The sequence below is a fragment of the Danio rerio genome, chromosome 1 (genome assembly GCF_049306965.1).
Source record: "Danio rerio strain Tuebingen ecotype United States chromosome 1, GRCz12tu, whole genome shotgun sequence".
Classification (NCBI taxonomy): domain Eukaryota; kingdom Metazoa; phylum Chordata; class Actinopteri; order Cypriniformes; family Danionidae; genus Danio; species Danio rerio.
In genome coordinates, this window is record NC_133176.1 from 53823124 (window position 1) to 53840787 (window position 17664).

General features: G+C 35.9%; 1 protein-coding gene across 1 annotated transcript in view; it reads right to left on the reverse strand.

Annotated features, from left to right (window-relative positions):
- Positions 1-17664, reverse strand: part of papss1 (3'-phosphoadenosine 5'-phosphosulfate synthase 1) — a 42505-nt gene that overhangs the window by 19805 nt on the left and 5036 nt on the right. The window contains exons 5-8 of the mRNA NM_001128699.2: positions 16069-16187; positions 15856-15969; positions 14215-14326; positions 10330-10535 (exon numbers count right to left, since the gene is read on the reverse strand). Coding sequence (NP_001122171.1) covers positions 10330-10535; positions 14215-14326; positions 15856-15969; positions 16069-16187 — 551 coding nt within the window. The remainder of the gene's footprint in view (positions 1-10329; positions 10536-14214; positions 14327-15855; positions 15970-16068; positions 16188-17664) is intronic.

Here is a 17664-nt window from a genome sequence, read left to right on the forward strand (position 1 = left end):
AAATCTTTGACATGATTATATAAAAATAGAAAGTGCTGTAAATAAACATGACTTTATTTGACTAGAGTGCAAACGTTCACATTGCTACTATCTGATGCATTCTTAACTCAATTTCTTAAAATCCTCTTCAGTGTGTGTTTTTTGCTTTTGGATGTCTGACCTAAACTTTTCTGTAAAGCTCACTTTGCCCTTTCAAACTCCAGAAACAAGCTCCAAACAAGCTTGATTTTGGTCTGATTTTGTTTGAAATTATGTCACGGCAGTTTATTATTAGAAAATTATAGCCTTAACAGAGACAAATGTTATCAGAAAGTAAAAACTGATGTAGGTAAGTGTGCACAATTGAATATGATAAATCAAATTTATACCCCATTTTACACTTTTTTAACACATTATTTATTCATTCATTCTCTTTTCAGCTTAGTCCCTTTATTAATCAGGAGTCACCACAGCAGAATGAATCGCCTGTAACACATTATACAAAGCCTAAATATTTAAAATGCATTATAAGGACATATAGGAACAATGTCTTATAAGCAATGCTATAAAACAATAATAATACTAAACTAAATGTTATTCTTCTATATTATAATGCATTAAATATTCCATAGCATCACATCTTTAGAACTATTAATGCCTAAATGTTACAAAAATTATATTTTAAACATCTAAAAAAGCTTTAGAAAGTGTTTATAATATGGTAACAATTTCAGACCAGTTTTTACTTTTACCTAATTGCTTATCAGCTTGCATATTGGCCGTATTTTAATACTTAATAATGTTTTATCCTGTATGACCACATTTTACATGCTGTACCATATATTATAATTTAAACACTATTAGATTAGTTTAGATATTTATTTATGAAAGGCATGAAGATGTATGCTTGCGTACTCTTACTTACTCCCAGGGTCATTTACATTAACCCTTAAAGACCTAGAGGTATTTTGTGGGCACCTAATGGGCCTATATTATTATTATTTTTTTAAAGCAGTTTTATTTTTATTTTAGCAGTCAGACTCAAGTGTCATATATTATTTTAAACAGGAGAACCTGAAGTTTCAATCTGTATCATTTAAAGGTCCAGTCTAAAACTTTTTTTGGTCCAAAAACATATGAACAGACAGAAAATATTCCAGAATTTTCCAGAAACGATTTTTTAAAAAAGTGGCATTTTCTAGTTATTACAAACAAAACCTTATGAAGTTTGTTTTTCTTTCTTTAGAAATACATGTTATGATGTTTTATACTTCCAAAATAAATTTTGTCTACATCCACCATTACCTGAGCAAGTTATAGCAATTTATTTCAATGTTATTCCAAGGCGTTTTTCAATGGGGGGGAAAAATGCATTTATTTACTGACAATGTATTTGCCCAAAAGTTCTGGGAATGAACTAAACAGAAAAAAATGTTACAAAATAACAGAACACTGAAGCAAATTTGACTTTTTCCAAATAATATATTTTTAGTTACCATAAACAACACCACTTATAATGAAAAAATATAAAATAAGAAAATAAGAAAATAATAAATAAGCGTCAAAGTCCAAATAAACATGGTGCAAATCCTCAGTAAATAAAATAGATATAAATATTTACTATACTATAAATAGTTACATAACTAAACTAGATTCAATATGGACCATCCTTAGGTTTTATGTGCCAGCATATGGTTGTCTGTGGATATGGATATGGTTCGCGTGCAATGCAGACAAACAGCCCAACCTTCATTTGCGTCCTTTGAAAACAGCAAGAGCAGCACTTCGTCTTTGCTGTGTCACTGTTTTGTCATGTTTTTGTGCTGTTGTGCATGCAAAAGTACTTAGTATGAGAATTATTTCATGCAAAACTTTTTTTTTTTTGCGTTTTATTTAGCCGCGCGTAAATGTGCAGCCTATCTCTCATTCAGTGTTGTTCAAATAGCTGATTGTTGGTTCACAAGGCGAAACCTATGCTTATTGGTTGAGATAGAGCGAGTTTGAACCAATCTGGGCATGGAGGAGGGACAATGCATCCATGTATCATGTCTGATTTGTCCGGAGAGACAAGTGACGAGCGTCCCTTTGTCAAATCAGCGTTGTCAAAATTTGATGACGTAACCACACTGATTCCGGAGCCTCTGAAAGTCCGTGAATGTAATGTGATAAAGCGCTGGAAAGCTGAGATTCTCTTCTTTATCCCAATCTTTGAATTGTATGGATCGGATCAGCGGATCAAAAGTTATTAAACATTTAAGAGCAATGCTTATTTTTAGCCGCGGGCGGCTGTCTCGGTCTTTAAGGGTTAAAGCTGATCCATATTGGTGTTTCAAGAGTTCACACTGATGATTATAAAGCTTGTATGGCATGCTGTCCCAGGAGAGAGCCCTGAGCTCATACGTTCCTCGAGCCCAGGGCTCCCTCACATTTGCAAGGCGAGAGGGGAGTTTGAGCTCAGGTAGATCTTGAGAACTCCCCTGCTGTAGTAGCTAATGAAGAGATAGTGATTGCTCTTAAGAGATAACTACTTACTAGGAGCATGTCTATGGTGCTGATTTGGTTTAGTCAGTTAACCTAAGTTGAATGTTTTTGGATGGTGGGAGGAAACCAGGAAACCCAGGGGAAACCCATGTGAGCACGGGGAGAATGTGACATTCTTGCAGTGAGGCGATAGTGCTAACCACTGGGGCATCGTGCCACCCATCTAGGAAAGGGGAAGGAGTAGGGGTGGAAGGAGGGATTCTTCAAAACGAAGATGGCTGTTACATGGAACTTAGGGTATTTATAGTGGCTTAGGAATCGTCTGATTGGTGAATCAGAAATTGGATAACGTGGGACCAGTTGCAAGCAATCATAAGCATGTGATCCTCCTCTAAATTAGTTTATAAATAAACTTTAAACATTTTACCAAACAAGTTATTTTTAACAACAAATTATGCACACATAAATGATATTTTAATTTTTCTCGCTTCATGTCCTGGAACTAAGCAAGGATACATTTAAGCGGACAAGATAATTCTAGGAAATAGTTTTAAAACAAATGTTCCCAAGGTACAGAATAGGAATATGTTGGAAAAATTGCACAAATTCCCAAAACAGCTTCAAAATGTATCTACATTTCACAAATTTAGTGCAAAGATTAATGATAAAAACTGAACATTTAAGACTGACTTGTCAAAAAGATATTAGTAGGGATATAGGTAAAGATACCTGGGATAGAATTCTTTCTCAAAGTGGAAAATATATAAAAGAAGCAAGAGGTAAACTTATACAGTATAAAATCCTTCATAGGTATTATTACACTCCAATGCGACTTTTTAAGAATGGGATGCTTAGATGATAATAAATGCTGGAAATGTAAACAAAAGATTGGTACATACTTTCATGCATTATGGCAATGTACAAAAATTCAACCCTTTTGGGAATCTGTGTTAAGACAATTAGGTAGATGTCTGGGATTTAATATCCCTCTCTAACCTAGGATATGCCTTATAGGTGACAAAACTGGGGTTCCACATGTTATAAACGATGAGTTCACCCTTATAACTATGGGCATTACTACAGCAGCATGTATAATACTGAGGTTTTGAAAGGATATTCAATGCCCTATACTTAAATTATGGAGGGAATCTATGATTGAGAATGTATCATATGAGAAAATGTTGGCCAAAATGAATGGGATTACAAGGAAAGAGATTATGGGATATTTTCATTTCCTCACTTGAAATATGAATGTATCTATCCTGTTGAGCTCTGTACTATTATTTTAGAATGGTTATTCTTTATTACTGGTGGTCGAATTATTTAATGATTTTCTAAATTGATGAACAAATTTATAAATTGTGAAAATCTAGAATATATTTTATATATTTGTATGGTACTGCATATTATATCAAGAAAAATCAAGAAAATAAAAATCAAGAAAATAAAAATTTTAATTTAAAAAAGGGTACATTTAAGCTTATCATATACAATTGAGGTCAGAATTATTAGCCCCCCTATTTTTTTGCTTTTTTAAATCTTTCCCAAATAATGTTAAATAGAGCAAGGAAATTTTCACAGTATGTCTGATAATATTTTTTCTTCTGGAGAAAGTCTTATTTTGTTTTAATTCGGCTAGAATAAAAGCCATTTTTAATTTTTTAAAAGCTATTTTAAGGTCAAAATCATCAGCCCCTTTTATATTTTTTGTCGATAGTCTACAGAACAAACCATCGTTATACAATACCTTGCCTAATTACCCTAATCTGCCTATTTAACCTAATTAACCTAGTTAAGCCTTTTAATGTCACTTTAAGCTGTACAGAAGTGTCTTGATAAATGTCTAGTCAAATATTATGTACGGTAATCATGGCAAAGATAAAATAAATTAGTTATTAGAAATGAGCTTTTAAAGCTATTATGTTTAGAAACGTGCTGAAATTTTTTTTATCTCCGTTAAACAGAAATTAGAGAAAAGAATATACAGGGGTCCTATTAATTTAGGGGGGCAAAAAATTCTGACTTCAACTGTAAACAGTAACTAATGCAGTTCATCAGGTTATGCATGCATTAAGAAAACCCATATAAACAATTACACACACAGGCTTCACAGAAGAGGATTCAAACAACTCTGAACTGCACTAAGAAAAAGCCTTTGAGCGAGAAAGACGCCGATGGGTTATGGGTTTATATGTGACCGTAGGCCAGCAGACAGACAGGGCCATTCCCGAGTCCGAAGGCTCACTGTTGGCGCCCATTAGTGCGAGCTGGAGCAGAGCGGAGCCATTAAAGTCCACCTAAGCCCACAATCCCTACTTACAGATGGAAACAATTGTTCAGTATTTACTCGGCAAGATTTGTAAGAGGAAGGTAAGGGGTAGAGGAGGGGGAGCTGAGCGCCACTTGCCCAAACACTGTTTAAAGAGAAGGCAGGGCGAGAAATCCAACTAAAACACATGTGTGAAATGAAGGAGGTCGAGGAATAAAGAGATTACGAAAGCAGCGATCGGGTGAAGATGAGGGAACGAGCGAGACCCTGTTTCCACACTCCAGCTAAGAGGGCATCGTGGCTCCGTCTGCTGTCAGAATGCAGGCCAAAGAAAGCTTGGCAATGAGACCGCAAGGGGACCTATTAAGGCATCAGGTCTGCAGTTTCTCGCTAGATATCATGCTTTAACCTTTAAAATGGGAGAAAAGTGGAAAATCGTTTCTTTCACAGCTAGATACAAACTATTCTGAACAAAAAAAAGCCAACCAAGCACATATTCAGCCGGTTCGAATGTTATCACTCGATTGAATGGGCATTATCAGTAGTTATTAGCTGATAGATATTGACCAGTAGGGGCCTTCTGCACCTACTGGTAGGCTCAGAAGGCTGTTATTATTCATCGACATGGTTAATCAGCTATAGATCACATAGGGTTGCGGCCAGAAGTTAGCGAGAATTATTTATACTATTTATTATATTTCCTATTATTCCTATTTTATTAACGTCTACCCCTACCCCAACTCTAAACCCAACCATCACAGTAATGTAAAAACACATCTGGAGTCTTCTTTATTAGTATAGCTGGTTTACCATGTAGATGGATGATAACAGTCTTCTGAGCCAACTATTAGGTGCAGAAGGCACCTACTGGCCCATATCTATCAGCTGATAACCATTGACAACGGCCATTCAATCGAGTGATAGGATTCGAAGCGGGTGACATTTAGCATGTAAACCATCTAGATGCATTATACATAACTTCATACTTCGCATTGTTTACTTTATTTTCCACTTATTGAAATGTCCTTCTGTGTCTTTGTGTTGATATGGATGTACACTGAGCTGGTGAAAAAATCTCATTCTGATTATGAACTAGGAACAAAATAAATAAATAAATGTTAAATAAATACATATTTATTACTTAATATCATAATTTATAATACTTGTATAAATAATATAGTATAAAACCGAATGATTAATGACTGTAAAACTTGCCAAAAACGAACATTTTGACAATACAAATTATTTAAATCATGCAATTTTCATAAATGAAGGGTGACACAGTGGCTAAGTAGTTAGCACTGTCACCTCACAGTAAGAAGGTCGCTAGGTTTGAGTCCCAGCTGGGCCAGTTGACGTTTCTGTGTGGAGTTTGTATATTCTCCCAGTGTTGGCGTGGGTTTCCTCCAGGTTCCCCCACAGTCCAAAAGACATGTGCTATAGGCAAACTGGCTGTAGTGTGTAAGTGTGCATGTGAATGTGAGTGTATGGGTGTTTCCCAGTGCTATTTGCAGCTGAAAAAGCATCTGCTGCGTAAAACATATGCTGGAATGGTTGGCGGTTCATTATGCTTTAGCGACCCCTGATAAATAAGGGACTAAAGTCTAGCTCACACTGTGAGATTTTTTAAAATCCGAATGATTGTAGCATGTCAGACTGCACGAACATGGCTCTCATGTCACACTGTAAGATTACAGCTATCATCAAGTCAGACTGAATGACAATGAAGACATGCCAAACACCAAAGAAAATGCCCCTGTGACACTTTTACTGTCCCACATTCTGAAATGATTCCTCACAGCAAACATAAACAATCTGCAGAAGCAGTTTTGCACATGCAGTGTCTCAATAATAAAACCAGGAATAAAAAAAACAGTTTTAACATTTCCTTGCGGTCGTTTGAATTGTCGCATAGATTTATTCATTCATTCATATTCTTGTCGGCTTAGTCCCTTTATTAATCCGGGGTCGCCACAGCGGAATGAACCGCTAACTTATCCAGCAAGTTTTTACGCAGCGGATGCCCTTCCAGCCGCAACCCATCTCTGGGAAACATCCACACACACATTCACACACACACTCATACACTAAGGACAATTTAGCCTACCCAATTCACCTATACCACATGTCTTTGGACTGTGGGGGTAACCGGAGCACCCGGTGGAAACCCACGCGAAGGCAGGCAGAACATGCAAACTCCACACAGAAACACCAACTGAGCTGAGGTTCGAACCAGCGACCGAGCGACCTTCTTGCTGTGAGGCGACAGCGCTATCTACTTCGCCACTGCCTCGCCCTGTCGCATAGATTGCATCATCAAATACAGAGTTCCAATAGTAGACCATTTCAATGTGGTCATGTCATTGGCCCATGAACATTTCCTGCTTGTTTTCAAACTACTTAATGTTAAAACATATATCATAACATTACCAATAAGTGGCCATTTTTGGATTGTCGGAAGCTAAAGAAATAATAAATGTAAAACAGGAAATATATGCTAGGACCATTGTTATTGTTTAAATCTCTCAAAATGGTCTATTGGTTCTTGGATTGACGCTCATCGCAGCTGCAGTCACACAGCAGGAAAATGTTTGAAATCTTCTGACACTGCCAGAACTTCATCGGAGGAAAAATCTGATCGCAATGGGCACTAAGTGGCTGTTTGTGAACATGTCAAACCAACGATCAAAGATCACCGATTCTAGCCTAGGATTTCAAGAATCTTTTAGAATTTCCCGAATTTGTCTCAGATGACAAAATCGTGGCTTAAATCTGACAGTGTGAGCCGGCCTTAAGCTGAGGGAAAATCAATGAATGAATGAAGAAAAATATTTGCCGTCTTGACATTTTGTCATAAGCCAACTCTGTTTTGATTGTTTTTCTGTACCATACGTGAAATAAAACACGAATTTTAGAGTGCATTTCATGAACGTGGGACTATGCCAACACTTTGATAGCATTTTAGTCTAATCTTTTGAGAGACGATATCTTTTCAGACTATTAACTTTGCAGAGTGTTTACGTTAAAGGACAGTTATGCTACAAACCACATTTATCTACGATTAAAATACATCTATAACTATCCATAATGTCTGATGCAAATGTGAACTGTGAGTTCCAGATCAGATTGAGTCTCGAACCAATAATGATATCTCTGAAGAGCAAAGAAGCAGCCTGAAAGCTTTGTACAGCTTCACATTTGTGCCATCTGACGAACAGTTTCCACGTTGTGTCCCAGACAGGTGAAAAGTGATGCGTTAATGGATGGAGCTGCTGAATCACAGCGATTCTGCTTTCATATTAACATGTATGTAGTCTAAACAGTGCTCTCATTCACGGTTGGCTTATAATCGGGACTTTCCAGGTGGTTTTGTGAGTCAGAAAAGGGAGGGAGCCGACAACAAAAATGAGATGCAGGACAATGTTAATCATTGCCAACTGCTTATATAAGTTGATAGGAATATCTTATCACCCATCAACCATCGTTTGTGTGGTTTAATAGGAAAAAAAGTCCCACCCGATAATATGCCACTAGTCCAAATTCCAGATTTAAATAATAGTGCCCTCATATGCTCTCATTGGCTGTGACTGTATTGGATCGATCACAAAATGATTTTTGCTGCCAGACACATGGTATGTATAGGTAGTAATCTACCATAATTTCTAGAAACTATGCAGAATATGTTTTGTTTTTTAAAGGAGACCTACTATACCCCATTTAGAAGATGAAAAATATGTCTCTGATTCCCAAGAGCAGGGGTTCTCAATCTCGGTCCTGGAGGTCCAGTGTCCCACAGATTTTAGCTCCAGCCCCTATCAGACACAGCTAGACTAGCCAATCAAGCTCTCACTAGGCTTTGAAGAAACATCCTTGCAGGTGTGTTGAGGTAAGTTGGAGCTAAAATCTACAAGACACTGTATCTCTAGGACCAAGTTTGAAAACCCCTGCCCTTGAGTGTGCATGTGAAGATTCAGCTGAAATTCCCTTCATATAATTGTTTATAACTCATCAGCCCTATTTAGGCTTTGATCCAAATTTTGGAGATTATTGCTTTAAATTCGAATGAGATTGTGCTCTTTTAAAAAGAGGGCGGAGCTATAAATGCCTATGCATCAGCATAGCGGCAGATTCAAAGCAGGACTAATGTGATCTCTGTGAAAAACTAAAACTGCAAAAAGAAGTGGTTTAGAAAAAGATGGAATATGGATACTCCGGTTCATTTATGAAGTGTGATTATAAAAACAGAATTAATTATAGTTTATCTCTAGATGCAGGCTATATTTACACTGTTGCCACATAACTTTGGTAAAACCCCTTATAAAAGTGATTTTTGCATGAAAGATCCCCTTAACGGTCGATTTACACTTGCTTTTGCTCCCATTTACACTGTAGATGACACTAAATGTAGGTGTAAAATGATCGTGACCACTTACTGAAGTCAAAAATGCATTCAATCAGATAATAAACACTCATGTGGTTGAATGCATTCGAACAGCCACAAATACACACCACTGAAAAAACGTGATCATTACGGGGCATGTTTTGTGAAAATGCATCTAACATTTGGCTGTGCTGTACCAAAGCAAACAAAATATTAAAATGTGATCAAATAGATCACATATCAGAATAATACATATTAACTGTGCATATATATAAGTTGATTAAATAAAGTTGATATATATAAATATATATATATATATATATATATATAAATATATATATATATATATATATATAAATATAAATATATATATATATATATATATATATATATATATATTTATATATAAGTATATATATATTTATATATATATAAGTATATATATATATATATATATATATATATATATATATATATATATATATATAAATATATATATACTTATATATATATATATATATATATATATATATATATATATATATATATATTTATATTTATATATATATATATAAATATATATATATATATATATATATATATATATATATATAAATATATATGTATAAATATATATATATATATATATATATATATATATATATATACATATATATATATATATATATATATATATATATATATATATATATATATATATATATATATATATATATATATATATATATGTGTGTATAAGTTAAAGTCAGTTAAAGTCAGATTTATTCGTCCCCCCTTTTTTTATATTTCCCAAATTATGTTTAACAAAGCAAGGAAATTTTCACAGTATGTCTGATAATATTTTTTCTTCTGGATAATTGTTTTATTTCGACTAGAATAAAAGCAGTTTTACATTTTTAAACACCATTTTAAGGGCACAATTATTAGCCCCTTTAAGCTAATTTTTTCCGATAGTCTACAGAACAAACAATCATTATACTATAACTTGCCTAATTACCCTAACCTGCCTAGTTAACCTAATTAACCTAGTTAAGCCTTTAAATGTCACTTTAAGCTGTATAGAAGTGTCTTGAAAAATATCTAGTCAAATATTATGTAATGTCATCATGGCAAAGATAAAATAAATCAGTAATTTATAAAAATATATTTTATTAATAATTTATTAAAAAACCCAACGTGTCAATATTTGACCCCTGACCTTGATGTGTGGATGATCCTTACAGGTGGTCCCCCACTGCCGGGCACACCGCTCCTCCTTGCGATGCTCATAGAACTCTGGATTTCTCAGGATGGCGACTCTCCGACCTCCGTAGGCCAGAGCGAACGCTGTGCTCCCATCCAGACGCTCCTTATCAGCGCTGGAGACGGGGAGGACCACCGGCACCGACAGGTTAATAACCCCACCTATGAACAGAGGTCAGATGCACAGCTCATACATCAAGCAGAGTGAGGCTTTGAGAAATCGACAGCTTTTAAAGGCCTTAAGGGGGAATAGTTAAAGATCTATGAGCTGAGATAAGAAAGAGAAAGAGGGAAAAAAAACACACACACAGAATTTCAAAGTGCTGAGTTTTGGAAGAAAGTATGAGGTACTACACCTTGATTAAAGCAATATGAGCGGGAAGCTTTTAAAATAGATTTCCAGTATAAAACACACACACATACACGCATGCATCATAGCAGAAACAGCTGTTTTCCATAAGAAATAGACTTGTGAGCATCCCAATTCAGCTCGGTCCCAATTAAACTAGTATCAGGCAGCAGGACGCACAAATCGTTTTTATTCATAAAGTGCCATGCAAGTTTAGTCCAATCATAATAATCAAAAATATATACATACCACAAGGTGTGAAGTACAATAATGAAGTCTAATGATGCTGCTGATGTAATGCATAGACTGTATTTCTGCAATCTAAATGTCTGCCAGACCCACTTTGTAATCTTAATAGGTGTGTGTGTGTGTGTGTGTGTGTGTGTGTGTGTGTGTGTGTGTGTGTGTGTGTGTGTGTGTGTGTGTGTGTGTGTGTGTGTGTGTGTGTGTGTGTGTGTGTGTGAATAAATGTGAATATAAATTTGAATACTAGGCAAGACAACATACGAGGACATAAAACTAAATTGACACTTTTTGAAACCTCAAGCTTGATGTGGGGAAATTACCTGTAATTACCTCGCATTTTTTAAATGCAAAGACCACATTATGGTTTAAAAAGTAATTCGCACGTTTGTCGTTCTCGTAATCAAAAGGTGCTGGCGTCTTATGCCAGGCATTTTGGTTTCTGAAAAGCTCATTAAGAGCAACAGATCTCGAGGCTTCATTAAAATGATAGCAGCTCTTTTATTTGTACCACTAATTAACCTTTAAAAACCACTCGCAGAGCTTTCAGATTCCCTCATTTATATTACATTTTGGTTTTGTTCGCTTGATGCTGGTGGCCTATGAAGTCACTTGACCTTAACTTGCTTAAAAAGTACAAATCAGTCACTATTTATTCACCTAAGGCAGCGGGTCAGGGATAATAACAGCTGATCAGAGATCAGAAGGACAAGCACAGGTCATCCCCAAGGCTGTGTTAAGCTGGGGTCACACTAGAGTTTGTGCGTGCGAAATTCTGTGGTACGAAGCTGTGAAAAGGGGCGGGATTAAACCAGATGATTAGACATTTAAAAAAAATAATAATAATAATTTTTTTAAAAATCGAGCGATTAGTCTATATTTTAAATTTCTGTCCAGATAGGTCATGTTTTAATCCTCAATTGTTCTAACGCAGTTAAGTGATGTGATTTCGCAGGTTAGAGTTCACCAAGCCTGAACCTTCCAGTTCAGCAAAATAAGAAACTTGTCTTATTTTGAATGGAAGTTTATGGGGAGAAAAGTGCAGTGTGACCACAGCTTTAGCTCCCCAATTTTTTTTACACTGTTAACAAATGACTGTGTAAGTCATAATTCCAGTAATCTTATAGTAAAATACTCCGATAATACAGCGATTATTAGCCTTTTGTATTATACATTTCTTGTGAAATAATGCTCTTCAAACCATCTTCTTATTAATATCGACAAAACTGAGGAAACGATCTTTGATCCAAATTCGATTGGAAATCATTCACCTGTGGTTATTGACGCAGAGCCCATTAAGCAAGTGTGCTCTTTTGAATATCTGGGTGTTCACATAGATCACAGGTGTCAAATCCAGTTCCTGGAGGGCCGCAGCTCTGCACAGTTTAGATTCAACCCTAATTAAACACACCTGATCAAACTAATTAAGACCTTCGGTTTTGTTTGAAACCTCCAGGTAAATGTGTTGAAGCAGGGTTGGAACTAAACTGTGCAGAGCTGCGGCCCTCCAGGAACTGGATTTGATACCTCTGACATAGATAGTTTGCTTACCTGGGGTCCGCAGGTACAGTTGAAGTCAGAATTATTAGCCCCCCTGAGTTATTAGCTCCCTTTATTTTTTTCCCCAATTTCTGTTTAACAGAGAGAAGATTTTCTCAACACATTTCTAAACATAATAGTTTTAAGGTAACACTTTACAATAAGGTTCATTAGTTAATGCATTTACTAACATGAACTAATCATAAACAACACATGTACAGCATTTATTAATCATAATTGAACATTTACTAATGCATGATTAACATTTAAGTCCAAGCTTGTAAACATTAGTTAATGCACCATGAGTTAACGAACTAACAATAAACAACTGTATTTTCATTAATTAACGTTTATTAACATGAATAAATACTGTAGTAAATGTATTGTTCATTGTTTGTTCATGTTAGTAAATACATTACATTAACTAATGAACCTTATTGTAAAGTGTGACCAGTTTTAATAACTCATTTCTAATAACTGATTTATTTGATCTTTGCCATGATGACAATGCAAAAAAAATTTACTAGATATTTTTCAAGATATTCAGCTTAAAGTGACATTTAAAGGCTTAACTAGGTTAATTAGGTTAAATAGAGAGGTTAGGGTAATTAGCCAAGTTATTGTATAACGATGGTTTGTTCTGTAAAAAATCTAAAATATATATTGCTTACGGGAGAAAATGTTATTGACCCTAAAAAGGCTTTAAAAATTAAAAACTGCTTTTATTCTAGCCAAAATAAAACTAACAAGACTTTCAGCAGAAGAAAAATATATTATCTGACATACTCTGAAAAGTTCCTTGCTCTATTAAACATCATATGGAAAATATTTTAAAGAGAAGAACAAATTCAAAGGAGGGCTAATAATTCTGACTTCAACTGTAGACAGTATTTGTTCTCGTGTGCAGCAGCGACTGCATTTTTTTTTACAGAGGTTGAGAGTTTTTGGGGATACAGCAAAAAGTTATGTTTATATTTACAAAGCTGTGATTGAAAGCATAATTCGCTATGACTTAAATATGTAATATTTGCTGATGATTGAATGTTTGTGTTGATTTAAGTTTTTTCATGTCTGTTTCTGTTCAGTACAGGCAAATGTGAGCCTAGAGTCCAAGAAAAATTTCCCCTTTATTGTTCCTTTATTGGGGACAATAATGTGTAAACAAACAAACAAATAACTTGCCTAAAAAGTACAAATCAGTCACTATTTATTCACATTCATATTGATTCAAAACCGATAAGACTTGGGGGTTAATCCTCAAACACACATTAATAACCCAGAGAAGTTTCAGTTCCTCTGCTAAAAGTGCTGATATACAAAATCTAAGATCCAACAACAAACCAAAGTCTTTTAAATGTGAAATTATATATAGATTAATAAATTATACTTGCTTTCAGGTGAACTATGCCTTTAAGGGCCTGAACAGGTACCTATATTTTTCATATTTGACAGAAAACACATTTCTAAGAAAGTGTTTTCACTCTATTTGTCAGTTAAAAGAAAAGATGAAGCAAAAAAAGCTGAACGGGGTGAATGCTGCGAACGGGAAATCTAAAAGCACTTCTGAATGAAACAGCGGTCGGTTGGAAAAACGGCGTTGCTCTGCCTGATGGCGCCACCTAGCGTTGGACTGAGACAGCACAACCATATAAAACGCCTGTGCCAGATTATATGCAGGACTAAAACGTTCAAATGAAAGCAAGTTCTCACCATCGAGCAGACAGTTGAAGTGCAGACACTGCAGGAACTCTCTTTCCCTCATGAAGCCGTTCAGAGGAGTCGCCCAGCCTTCAGCAAGCACCTGAACCCACTGCATGTCCACCTAAACCATCAACACAACATGGGTGCTAGCTTTTAATGTACATTTTCCACTAATACAGACCAGACATTGCTTCAAGCTAGTTCTGTAAGGAGTTAATATGCTAAAATTAATTTGCTAACGATCTATAGAGGACATGTCTTCAATCAGCCATATTGGAGGCTCAGAATGTAAACAAACCACTGAAGCAAATGAAACATGCATATTTTGATTATGGAAATTATCAACTATTGTCATGTTTTGGGCTGTACCAATCGGTTGAACTAGAAAAAAATAAACTTTTAGAGTCTTGTAGACTGCCAAAAGTTATTGCAAAATCAAGCCTAAGAGAAAAATGCTTGAGGATTTAAAGATGTTTGTGGTTGACCAAGCTAAGGAAGGATTTCCAGGGCAGCAATCTTGTCAACATTCATGATATCTTAATTTTGCTCATCTTTAATCAACTATTAAAAATATTTGCCAAAATACTGCATCTTAGGTAGACATCAATGAAGCAAATAAAGAGGTTAGATGCAAAAAAACTCTAAAAGCCATTGTTATGTTCTTCTAAAATTAGCATTTTTCTCAGACTCCTGTGTGTAGGCTCAGTTTTTTAACTTGTATAGTGACAAACAAGTTATTTTCATTGCCTTAAAAGAGAAATAACCGAACAAAAACATAGGAGGCAGAAAAAATGCTCATTTTAAGAGAACATTTCAGATGGTTTCAGCATCTTCAGGTTTTAGCATCTGAACTCTGAACTGAACTGATTTTTAAATCGTTTCGAAATAAAAAAAACATCATATTTTTTTGATTACTTTTAACTGATTATTGATTTTTACACTCTTATAATGATTATATTGTTATTATAATGTATTGTTTGACACGTGTTTGTTGTGTTATCTTGTTCATGTGTGTTTTTCTCTCTCACACTCCCTCTCAACTGGCTTGCTAGTAAAATGCATGTTTGAATAAATGCATTATTATTATTATTATTACTATTATAATTATTATTTTTATTATTATTATGTAATGTAATGTGTATTTATATAGTGCATTTATTGTTTATGGCCATACACCCAAAACGCTTAACAATCATGAGCGGGGTCTTTCCACACCACCACCAGTGTCTCAGTGTCAGATGTCATGTTCACACGTCATCCTCTGATTGGTTAAAATATACAGGATTTCAGACAGTCTAGTGTGTCTGACCTTTTGTGAATGCATGACACATGGTGGTCAGGCTTTCACCGAGTTACATTTAAGACTTTTTAAGACCATTATGAATGTAATTTTTTTTTCAGTAGACAATCAAAAAAATATATTGATCTTAAAATTGTTTTTAAAAAAAATTAAAAACTGATTTTATCTTAACCGAAATAAAAACAAAAAAAATAAGACTTTCTCCAAAAGAAAAAATATTATGGAAAATACTGTGAAAAATTCCTTGCTCTGTTAAACATAGTTTGGGAAATATAAAGAAATTAATAAATTGGCAGGAGGTTGAATAATTTTGACTTCAATTGTGAGTGGCACATGAGAAGTGAACATACTTTAGTGATCTCCACTGCTGGAAGAGTCTCTGCATCGGCCTTGGCCAAATCCAGCTTGTTCTCGGCCACATAGAGCTCTTTCACCTCATAGGACGCATCCACAGGCACAATATCCTGCAAATGTTCAGAAATTAGACATTATTGGAGTTTAACAATTTAAAACTAACAAATGAGGATGATAAGTAAGTCTGACATGAATGTGCAGTTATTTACCCTCTCCTGCAGGAGGTCTAGAAGCTGCTGGATGCACTCGTTCACGCTGCAGGAGTCGGTCTTTAGCACCAGTTCAGGAGCCTCAGGTTTTTCATACTCGGAGTCTATCCCTGTGAACCCTGAGGACAATGGAAGTAACCAGCTACTGTTAAAACTACTACATTTACTTCACTATTTAGCCTAAAGGTAAAAAATAAACACTAGTGGCGGGAGTGGAGATGAGAGGAAAATGACAACAGCCAATCAGAGTCAGAATATCTGCTTGAGTGTTTACACATTCATAGTGTATTAAAAAACAAATGTTGGACAATGTTTAGTCTGAATTAGAATTAAGTAGATCTGAAAAATTTAGTTAATTTAATAGCAATTTTCTAGGGAAATATTATATCGTAACAAATATCATTACCTCAACACAACGTTGCATACTTTTCCAGTATCATGCAGCCCTAATTGGGTCACCATAAATTCATGAATTGCATGATGAAAGAATTGTCCTGAAAACAGTGCAGAACTATGTAACTGCAGAACAATGTGCTGCTCATGTATCAGTTAATAAGTGAACAAGAATAAAGATATTTCCTGCAACAGTGTAAACCACAATCACTCTCATCACCACACGTCAGCAGTGTTGAGGTATGCTTTACTTCAGAAGATCACAGCATCACTTTTCGCCATTATCGAATCTGCAGCCCCACAGCAACAGCAATGAAATATGGCCAAAAAAACCAGCAGGAAACACTGAGTCATGGAGTTGCAGTCAGAACCAGTCAGATGCCTTCTGGTGCATTTCCTACCAGAAACCTGCTCGTTTTCCATTAATCATTTAGGCTGATTTCTAGCCTATTCGGGGCTTTGATGAATCACCTCTGGTTTGCTCAAAATGTTTTGTGTTACCACTTGAAAACCTTCCAACTCGTTCCCAAAAGCCTACACTGCATTTTCAAGATAAAAAATTATGCACACAAAAAACATTAACATCCCTTTTAAAAAATCCAGGAATCTGGATCTTACTTCAGGGCCTCAAAATTTTACAGGGCCCTTGTCTTGTCAAATCTAACTGTGTGTATATACTGAGTGTGCACATATACTGAAGATTGATGGATGGATATATGGATGGATGGATAGACGGACAAAGGGATGGATGGATGGATGGATGAAAGAACGAATAGATAGAAGATATACAGACAGACATACAGATAGACGGACAGTTAGATGGACGGAAAGACGGATGGATGGATGGATGGACGGACTGACAGACGGACAGACAGATAGATCTGAAGAAGGATAGACGGACGGACGGACAGACAGACAGATCCAAAGATGGACGGACAGATAGATAGATAGATAGATAGATAGATGGACGGACGGACGGACGGACGGACGGACGGACGGACGGACGGACGGACGGACGGACGGACGGACGGACGGACGGACGGACGGACGGACGGACGGACGGACGGACGGACGGACGGACGGACGGACGGACGGACGGACGGACGGACGGACGGACGGACGGACGGACGGACGGACGGACGGACGGACGGACGGACGGACGGACGGACGGACGGACGGACGGACGGACGGACGGACGGACGG